The sequence below is a fragment of the Phocoena phocoena genome, chromosome 1 (genome assembly GCF_963924675.1).
Source record: "Phocoena phocoena chromosome 1, mPhoPho1.1, whole genome shotgun sequence".
Lineage (NCBI taxonomy): Eukaryota > Metazoa > Chordata > Mammalia > Artiodactyla > Phocoenidae > Phocoena > Phocoena phocoena.
This window is the reverse complement of record NC_089219.1, coordinates 83,167,303-83,178,297: the sequence shown is the minus strand read 5'-3', so window position 1 is coordinate 83,178,297 and position 10,995 is coordinate 83,167,303. Positions and strand designations below refer to the sequence as shown.

General features: G+C 46.1%; 1 protein-coding gene across 1 annotated transcript in view; it reads left to right on the top strand.

Moving 5' to 3' along the window:
* The first annotated feature begins 3,420 nt into the window (after nt 1-3,420).
* Nucleotides 3,421-10,995, top strand: part of ABCA4 (ATP binding cassette subfamily A member 4) — a 136,761-nt gene continuing 129,186 nt past the window's right edge. The window contains exon 1 of the mRNA XM_065872409.1: nt 3,421-3,587. Within this exon, the coding sequence (XP_065728481.1) occupies nt 3,522-3,587 (66 nt within the window). The 5' untranslated portion in view covers nt 3,421-3,521. The remainder of the gene's footprint in view (nt 3,588-10,995) is intronic.

Below are 10,995 nucleotides of genomic sequence, written 5' to 3'. Positions count from 1 at the left end.
GGCTCTCCCACCTCAGAGGCACAGCACTGACTCCTGGCTGCAGCACCAAGAGCCTTTTGGGAGGTCTGAGGTCTTCTGCCAGCATTCAGTGGTTGTTCTATAGGAGTTGTTCCACACGTACATGTATTTCTGATGTATCTGTGGGGAGGAAGGTGATCTCCACGTCTTAGTCTTCTCCCATCTTTCTCAGCACCATTATTGCCTAGGCATATTCTCAGACGTATTTGAGAAAACTAAGAACACAGCCTTTTATTTTGACATAATTTTTAAAAAACTGTAGTTACCTGGTGGGAGCAGTGGTGGTGAGGGTGGGGTGGAGATCACACCTAAGTGTAGTTATAATATTTAAAGAGCCTCAGCCTCACCAGTCATTAGGAAAGTGTAAGTCAAAACCGTAAGATACCATTTTATACCTTCTAGGATGGCTATTATAAAACAAAACAAAGCAAAACAGAAAATAGCAAGTGTTGGTGAGGATATGGAGAAATTGGAACCCTTGTGCACTACAGGTAGAATGTAAAATGATTCAGCTGTTACGGAAAACAGTCGTTCTTACGAAAATTAAATATGTATTTACCATTTGATCCAGCAATTCCACTTCTGGGTACTTACTCCCCCCAAAAAATTGAAAGCAGAGACTTGAACAGGTATTTGTGCACCTATGTTCATAGCAATATTATTCACAATAGCCAAAATATGGAAACAGTGCAAATAACTAGGGATCAATGAATGGGTAAGAAAAATGTGGTATATATAGGCAATGAATATTATTTAGCCTTGAAAAGGGAAGGAATTCTAACATATGCTACAACATGGATGAACCTTGAAGATTACACTAAATGAAATAAGCTAGGCACAAAAAGAACATCATATTTGATTTATGGGTGGGTACCTACAGTACTCAAATTCATAGACACAGAAAGTAGAATGGTGCTTGGCAGGAGGATGAGGGAATAGGGTTATTGTTTAATGGGTATAGAATTTTAGTTTGGTGAGATTAAAAATTTCTGGAAATGGATAGTAGTAATGGTTTTACAACAATGTAAGTGTACTTGGCACTACTGAACTATACACTTAAAAGTGGTTAAAATGGTAAATTTTATGTCATGTATATTTTGCCACGATAAAAAGAGGGTCAACATCAAAAGAATACTTGTGCAGGCAAGAACATCAGTTAGGTAGGGGTAAGGCCATTGGAGTATCATCGGTTGAACAGAACAAAGTGCTCATAGTTTAACTTTTTCTGTTTTAACTCAAAGAAAAATAGAATATTTTTATACTATGACAGGACACAATTTACAAAGCTGATGTCTGATGACCACCACTATTTTTCTTCCCTTTGGGAATTTGGAAGGAGGCATATTTCTTCACCAGCTGTAGCTCCCCAGAGCAATCCCACATACTCTCCAACTTTGTCCTCCCTGGGAATCTACTTAATCACTCCCAGGGCTTAATCTTTTGCTTATATGCTGATGATTCCCAATTCTATGTTTCCACCCCAGAACTGCCTGCTGAATATCTCCGCTTAGATGTCATCGTAGGGTCCTCAACGTCAATATATCAAATCAGAGCCCATCTTTTCTCCCACTTGTTCCTAATCCCCGGCCCCTTCTCTGGCATTCTCCTCTCAGTTACGGGCACCACCACCTCACTATCCAGCCAGCCAAGCGCTAAACCCCAGTCATCCTAACTGACTTCTCCCTCCTCTTCATCACCCGCTTCCAATAAGCCACCAGCCTGCTGTGTCTCCAGTCCCTCCCCTCTTACTGCCTCTCCTCAGGCCTCTGCTCCCCACCCCACCCCCACTCCGCTGCCAGAGTGAATTTACCACCCTTGGCAGCCACTGGATTAAAATCTGCAATAGCCTTCTGCATGATAAAACCCATATTCTGTAGCATGCAACAGTGTCTTAGCGATTCTGCCCAGAGCCCGCTCCTGTTGGGGTGTGCCCTGCACCCGTGGGCCACTCAGAGATCACTTCATAGGTGCTCAGGAAATCTCAGTTGAGTCAATAATCATCATCAATTCATCAGTCTGATCCCTGGCTCCCTTTCTAGCCTACTCTTTCAGCATTCCTCCATCCATACCCTCCACTCCAGCCTGCTTTACTTCTTGGTGTTTCCCTGGGTAGGATAAGCTATTCCTGCCTCCCTATCTTTTCAGGTGTGTTAAATGACTTGTTTAGTAACCCAGCGTTGTCATGTGTCACCCTGAGCAACGTATTTAGCCCCACTAGACTTAAGGTTCCTTGCCTGTAAAACAGAGTAAATGTCTACCTCACAAAATTGTAGTAAGCATATAATGAGATAACATATGCAAAAGTGGTCTGTAAACCATAAAAATGCTATAAAATGTTATTTTGTAATTCATCAAAGCCTAGCTTTAATGCTGCCACTTCCAAGAAGCCTTTCTGATATCCTAAGCAGAAACCATCCTCCTCCTCTTGGAAGCCCCACCATACATAGCCCGTATGCTCTCATGGATTCCATCACACTCCTTAACTTACCCAAGTTCATGTCTCATGTCTACAACCAGATCACAAACTCCATGAAGTCAGCATCCATTCCTACTCCATGGCTCTCCCTCCACCCTGTCAAGGTCTCAAGGGTCTAGAGTCTTTCAAAGAGAATCAACTTCTAAGATTTGAAGAGGTGGAGACTAAAAGTTCCTAGTGGTGAAGTAGCAGGAAGTCTTCTGTTTGCGATGCCCCTTGGGATCACGGATCCACCTCCAAATGACGAGTCCATCCACTGTGAGCTGGAATGACAGTAGCTGACCCACCCGCTGCCAGTCCTCAAGCCTGGACTGCGTTAGACATGGCTGGTCAGTCACAGGCCCTGTTCTGCTGAACGTGGAGGGTTCCAGCAACTTTTCCAACACAGCTCCAGGTAGCCATGACTAGTTGATCAATTTCAGCACAAGAGAGAAAAATCCTTTACCATCCACTAAGCTCAGAGATGCCTGCAAATAGCTGGCCTAAAGTCACTATAGAGCAAGATAAAAAGTTAAAAAAAGGGAAGGATGACTTCAGATCTGGCATGTGGGCTAGTTGGGCTTTAAAGTAGATGTCAATCCCTGGGTGCTGGCTCTGGGCAGGCTATTTCAGGGGACACGGCCCGCACTATATTTATGCACAGAGATTTTGTCCCAAACTGAAAGGTCGAAGATTCCCAAAGGCATCCCCTTCAGGAACCCCAGAAACCTCTTTGATGGGGGAGGGAGCCTGAGGGTCTTGGTTTCCCACGAAATGGCCCCACCTCAGTTCATTTAGTGCTCAGCCACTCATGTCTTCCTAAAAAGGTGCCAACGGAGTGTCAGCCTGTTTTCCTCCACAAAGGGATTACGTGTAATTAGAAGGGATTATGCTTTGAAGGAAGAAACTAGCCTTTAATCAGCCAGAGAAGGACACAGCAGCCTGAGCTGGAGGTGCTCTGGGCGCCATGTATGCCTGTTGCTGCCTGTGAGCCCCAGCCATAGACAGAGGGCTAGGAGTGGTCTCCCGGTCTTCCGTGGTCAACAGCATGGGCTTTGCCAGACAGATCAAGCTTCTGCTCTGGAAGAACTGGACCCTGCGGAAAAGGCAAAAGGTAACAGGTGCAGCTTGTGGTCTCACACTGAGGAGGTGTGGAGCAAATAGACAGTGGAGAGAGGGGGTGGGGTGGGAGTGGGTAAAGTGAGTAGCCAATGGGCTGGTTGCCATTTATCACTGAAGCAGCAGGTAACTGTCTGGCTCCTCTGTGAGCCTCTCTGACAAATGTCCTTCACAGTAAGGTGTGCTTCTCTGTCCTGAGGTAGCTGCCTTCCACCTACAGCCCAGCACAGCCATATTATAAAGTCTGCTTTTGCCTGCCCTGAACATGAATCCATTGCCTGCCCATCCCTCCCCTGCCCCTGGTTTTTAAACCTGCTCCTCTGTCCATATGCCCTTGTGCAGCCGTACTGTGCAGCAGGAAGAGCCCTAAGTCCTGAAGATCAGGCTCAAAGGAAAACCATGCTCTCTAAGAGCTTTCCAATCCAATGATACTATGTTTCATTGGTTCTACAAAGCACACTGGTTTTTCACATTTCTGAAACTGGACTGCAGCTCACAATCAAGTGACACATTCTTTTCATAGTGTGCAAAAAATAACAGTGCATCTAACAATTGATGGTGTCTTAGATTCAATGAGATATCTTATCAACAACCACAGATGTTTACTGAGACTTCCAGTGAGCACACATGGGACTGGGCTGGATCAGGGACTTAAAAGACACAGATCCTATGCACTTCGAGTCTGGCTGTGAGAACCCAAAATATGTTTTGAGACCAAGAGCAAGAAAAAGGAACATAGTCCAAATATCTCCTGAGAACAGGCAAGAGCCACAGGAGATCAGGGATCCCAGGGGTATACATGTAAATCTGACTGGCCTTTGTAATTTTTTTCTAAGAAAGTGTAAAGAGTGAATATATAACTATAAAGAAATAATGCACATTGCTATGGCCTCAGGGGCATGGCAATGCCAGATGACTAAAGGAGCCGAGAGAAGATGAAGGGGGGAGGATTGAGGGGTGGGCAGGGTTGGGATTAGAGGGAGCCAGGCAAAGCAGGAGAGCTTGGAAGGAGACAGGGAGGAAAACGGGCTGTAGGGAGGAAGAGAACAGATCTGTTCCAAGCCTCGATTCAGAGTGGGTTTGTGTGGGCAGGACAGGGTTTTTGTGGGCGTTGGAAAGAAGGTTAGAGAGGGAAGGGGGCCAACAGGTGGAACATCTGAAGACCTATGATGAGTGTCTCAGTCAGGGTCCAGTCAGAGGGACTCTAATACAAGGAGGTGTTAGCTAGTACAAAGCTGGTAACTGAGGATGTAACAGAACTCCAGGGTGACATGGAGGTAGCAATTGCAGGATGCAGCTACCACCCCTAGAGCTGAGAGAACCAAAGGGAGAAAGCGGAATACAGAGGAGAAGAACACAGAGGAGATGTTAGCAGAGGTGGAACTCAGCCCTGTGAGTAAGGGATTCAGTGAGGCTGCTGCTGGGGTCTCTGAGCCCGGTCTTAGGCCCAGACCCAGGAGGAAGAAGTCCTGGCTGGCAAAAGGGTTTGGGACTGAGGTAGAAGAGCTTAATAACTGTCATGAAAGGGAGCAGCAAGGGACACAATCCAACCATGTGCACATATGATCCTTCCCACTTGTATGGCTTGGGCAGGACTTAGGGAGGCTGGAGGGGAAAGACAAGTTAGGAACCCCTCCTACTGGGAGACACCAGTGTCCTCAGGCTGCTTTCCTTTGTCAAAGCTGGTGTGATTTTTCAAATTAGCACTGAAGTTATTTGCTATCCCAGGAGCCAAGTGCTAAGGGTAATCAGAGACTCAATCTTGTTTCTGGGAGCTTCCTTTCTAGAATGCAAATAGGCAAAATTGAAACAGACTCATTACTAAATTTGTTCACTTATTCATTTAACAACATTTGTTATTAAAGGAACCTTCAATTAACAAATACTTAATAATTGCCAGGCACTGTGCCAGGTGCTGGGTACACAATGACCAACAAGACAATCACGGTCCCTGCCTGCATGATGCTTATAATCTATGGGATGCTGAGAAATTAACATTCTCACTCAATTTGACTCTGAATGTGCTCTTCATGGTCCTCAAAAAATGTACCCAGGGACTACAGCTGCTGGCCTGAAATGATTCCATTCCTGTGGCAAAGCATGTTGACATATCCTATCCTAAAATAATCCTATTTTCAGTCACAGGGTTTGGCTCAGAGGTCCTCACAGTCTCTGCTTCCTTTTGCTGGTGTTGGTAGGTGGCCCCTGTTCAGGGACTCTGTCTTCTCCAGTGTGCTTCCTAGGGGAGCACATTGCCCGCCCCTCTGCAGCAAGATGGGGCCTTTCAGGGTGAGGACCTTGACTGCGGGAATCTCCCAGGAAGCACCTAGTTGGGGCTGACATTTGTATGATGACATCCTGATGGCCTGGAAATTGAGGTCTCTGTCTGGTGTGCCTCCAGCTAGCTTCCCCTCTGCTCCCACATTCCGAAAATTGCTCCCACATTCCGAAAATTTCCAGGATGTCTGGATATGATGGAGATATCCCCACAGCCCCTAAAAGCTCTTATGTAAAAGCTCTTATGGCTCCTTCTGTAAACTTTTGAAGCTGCCTGTAAAGTTTCTGGAAGCTTCTGCCTTCACAAAATGGTGACTCTATGAAAGAAAAATACAACACACGCAGCCCATAACTCAGCTCCTAGGTTTTTAATTCCTCAAACTTTCATGGTTTTTGATGTTTACTATTGTGAGCAGAGCAGGAGCAAAAACCAGATACCAAATTTCCCCATTCCTCCTCTCTTTATCACTAAGAGCATAAATGAAAGTCTTCAGATCTGTTTTCCTCCCTCCCTTTTTTTCTTCCTCTGTTGACATTATTAAGTATTACCAAGTGCCTGGCACTGCACTAAGTATCACCTCATTTAACCCTCACCTCAGTTCTGTGAGAGAGCTACCACTATTATCCGCCATGGGTACTGATGAGGTTGTTGAGGCTTCATATGTTAGAGACTGGTGGGGCTGGATCCAGGACTCCAGGACAGGCAGACATGTCAGTTACCCCACACTGCCCCCATGTATAAAGCCCCGTCTAATTAGCTGGTCAGGAAGACCTCAAAGGTAGGGTGACTGTATAATTTATCATCCAATCCAGGGTAGTTTTAAAAGTGAAAGGAGGCACTATTAATAATAATAGTAATAATTAATAATTACACCAGCACAATAAGTGTAAACTGATACTGGACCTGGCAAACCAGGCTGTATGGTCACCCTCTATGTCCTATATAGCCAGGTGAGTTAGCCCCTGCCCTCATGGAATTCAGAGCCAGGTGGAAACAGGTGCCTGTGCACAATTGCTGAGTGGAAAACCATGTGCAACTGTGGAGTAGAAGGAAGCTTGGGGTGGGGGATGAGGATGAGCTCTGGGAGCTCAGAAGAGAGACTGGGGTTGGCAGGAGTAAGAGAAGGTTCCACAAGGAGTTCGTTCCCAGAGCATGCGTTTCCAAAGATAAGACCTCTCCCACTGGTGGGGACAAATACATGTGCGCCCACATTTCGATGGGTCAGGCACTGTGTTGGGACAGTTTATAAAGACCATTAGATGTGTCTCTTGCCCCTTAGAACCCATAGTCTAGGGCCCCTTGGTGTCATCTCCCTGGTCCCAGCTTCCATATCAGGGCGGGATACTTGGGGAAGCCTAAGGATTCATGAGAGTACGGGGCTTATCATTTCTCGGACCCCAGACCTGGACATCTGGTACCGCTGTGACCTTTGACTTGGGGACCAGAATTAGGTGAGGAAAACCTGGCAGGTGTGGAGAAGCTGGGCAGCCAGCTCCAAGCCTTCCCAGGTCCTGGGTCATACTCATCCAGGCTGAGAACCCTGTTTGGGCTCTCGGTGCAGAAGGGAGAATCCTGCAGCTCATTTCAAAACTTGGCCACCCGCTTTCAAATTGAAAACAGAGTAGGAGGGAAGAAAACCTAACTGGCCAAGATTTAAAACAACAAGCACGACTCTGCCCTTCCCTGTGACCCCCTCCTCCCCTAAGTAGGTTGAGTGGTAAAGAGAGGGGGAGGGGAGGGGGAAAAAAAGGGAACAAGGAAATACCAGTTTGGGAAAAAAAATTTCCACCGGCCCCTTCTGAGCTTCGGCTGGGCTTAATTAAAGTTACAGACATGTTTAAAGAGAAGGGGTGTGGGGAGTCAGAGCTGCTCTGAAAACATGTTTTTAATTACACTGTGGAATTTCTCCCTAGGGTATGCCTGTGCACAGTTGAGCATCAAGGACAAAGATGCCGCTCTGGGGTTGGGGTGCTGAGTCCACAATTCTGGGGGAGGGAGAAGAGGTTGTTGTGAGGACGTGCCGGGCTAGAAGGGCTAGAAAAGAATTGCCGGTGGTCTTTGTGCAGGGAGTGAAGTGTGAAATGCAGCCCTTCCAAAACAAATGCTTGCAGAGTTGGAGCAGTAACCCGCTGCCTATTGGAACTACCTGAGAAGTGTTAGAAAACAAACAAAAGACACCGAGCTGATGTCCCACGGCCAGGCATCCTGGTGTAATTGATGTGGGGCATGGCCCAAACTCCCCACAGGATTCCTGCCTGCAGCTGCGTGAGAACCGCACACCTAGGTCAACGAAGGTGATCATTGGAGAGGCAGGGACTATAGGCAGAAAACAGCAGCCCTAATTCAGAGATATGGTGAAGAGGAACACCTGCAAACCTGTACTAGTTCTAGCACTAGGCAAAGGATGAAGGAGGAAAGGAAAATTCTGATCTGGTCTCCTCCTGATGGGTGGACTTCCAAAGAACAGATACTTCAAAAATACAAGAGTGGGTGAGTGAGTGGGTGAGTAGATGAGAGAGTGTGTGACTTACATGGCAAAGAGAGATGAGGCGCACTAGCTTAAGTTTAGGAATTTTATCCATGGGACAGGTAAGACAGGCTGGCTGACCCTCCCATGGTCCAAGGTCCTCTAACATATGGAGTAGGGGACAGTGTGTGGTTAGTTTTCTCAGGAAGCCCCATGTTTCCAAACTGACAACTGAGCAGTTCTGACTCCAGAAAGGGAGAAAAGGAGGAAACATAAATGTGAGTGGAGGGCAGACCTAGGAGGTGCAGATAATTTTAATTATAACTCCTTGCTCTTCAGACTTTATAATGTGCTGTCACCTACAATGTCCTTGTGACCCTTGTGAGAGTCAATAATAAATGGCTCACGTTGATAGAATGTTACCACGTGCCAGACTCTGCTTTAGGTGTTTTACACAGTGAACTCATTTCATCCTCACAGCTGCTCTGAGAGGTAGGTCCTGATATCACCCCCATTTTACAGAAGACACCCTGAGGCATGGAGAGGTAGAATGGGTTACCCAAGGTTGTACAGCTAATAGGGAGTGAAGTTGGCTAAGAACCCCTGGTATTGACACACTCTTAACCCTCAGTATAAGCTGTAGGACAAAGTATTCCCATTTCACAGATGAGAAAACTGAGACTTGGGGATTAAGCAAGCCCTAAAGTGACTCCTAACCTAGCTCTTCTTCGCAAATCAACATCAATGTCTTATACACCAGACGATTCCCAGATAGACATTGCTTCATGGAAGGTGGCTGACTTACTAGATAGGAAGCCAGTTTTGCAAGCAGTTGTCTTAAGGAAGAGTCAAATGTGTGGAATCTGGACTGGTTGTCTCATTTCCTTGGTGAGGACACCACGAATAAGTTTTGGTTTCATTGCTTGCATCTATCACTCACATTGCTGTCTTGTGGAACTTGCTCCCCGACCTTGCCCACTGACAGGGCGACCTGGGATGGAAGGCGTGAAGCCAGCATACATGTCCCTGGGGAAAACAGTTTGTTAAGTCTGCAGACGGTTGTTTACCTAAGCCTCTAGTCACCTCCAGCTTTCCAGAGAAGCCTCCTAGACCAGTCTTGACACAGACTCACTCATTCCACCAATATTTACTGGGCAATTATTATAAGCTTGGCCCTGTGTTGGGTGTAGTGACAAGAATAGATGTGGTCCCTGTCCTCAGGAAGCTTATAGCTAGTGGGGGGTCCACCTTCATGAAGGAGTAATGACTCTGAAGTACGACTAGTGATAAAACAGGGGAAGTGCGCTGCTGTGGGAACAGCTGTGCTGGCTAGTACCCAGCCAAGATGGATGAAGCTGTTAACAGTGAGATAGGGTCACCGGGGACAGTCTTTACTCTTCCTCCCTTGATTTGCATGACCTGGGGGGACTGCCAACATTTCTATGGCTATCAAGTATGCTTGGGGTCAGTCCTCTTAACGCGGGATGGGACTTGTCCAGTACTGGTGTTTTGCCATGTTCGGAGAGAATATGTACCTTAAGGAAAAATCTTCTATTCTTTCTTCTTCCCATAATGTTTGTGTGAGGTTTTCCTCTAAAACATCCTCCCTAGACATATTTTGGATAAAACATTTTGTAAAAAGTTACAACTGCATAATCACCACCTACCCTGAACATCTTTTGCTTTTTCTTCAACGTATTGTCTTTTTACCCTCTTCGACTTATGTTATGATTTGTAATAATTCAGTTGCCAGCAGACCTCACCAACAGAAAAGGAACAAAGGTTTATTGAGCACCTGCTATGGTGTCCACTACTTTGCTGAGAGTTTAAGTACATTTCTTTGGAAGGAACAAGAAAGGGTTAAATTTAAAACCATGAGAATAGCCCCTAGCAGATCTCTGTATACTTACATTTCTATTCTTAGCCATCTGCCTTAATTCTCCTTTAAATCCTATGAGTTTCCTTCCATTCCTTATGGAATGGGGGTTGGGTAGAAGAACTATTACATTCCCCAATACATACCCGCCCACCCTTCCCCCAATAATCCCACACCTCCACTCGTACCCTCATGTGCAATGCCGCAGGGTGTGGGCTGAAGCAATCAACTTGTTCTCCTTCCTTTGGAGTCAAGAGTCCTTAAACTCTAAATTGAACCTAAATTTAAATACCTACTTTCAATTGTATGTCGGTATCAGCAACCTCTTCCAGTATTATAAAATCCTGCGGCGGCATAAGTTTAAGCAACAAGAAATTGTTGAAGGAAAACGTTGGTATACCTAGATTTCTGGGTTTGACTTTGCTATGGATCACAGTAGTTCACAGAGGCATTTGCACCTTCATTCATTCAATCATTCATTCATTCATTCATTCAGTGACCTCACATGCAAAGTCTAGCAGCGCTAGAAGACAGGGCCGGTGTGTGTGTGGGAGTGGGGGGAATGTGGAAGAGCACTGAGCCGGGAGACAGGAGGCTGGATTTCGGTTCCAATGCTGTCACTGCTGATGAGACACTGCACAGGTCACCTGCCCTTCCTGGGCCTCTGTTTCCTCATCTGCAGAAGGAGAGGTTACAAGGATACCTTTACTACCTGCAGCATCAGCATTACCTGTGAGCTTGTTAGACATGTGAGGTCTGATGGGGTCTTACAGGATCAGAAT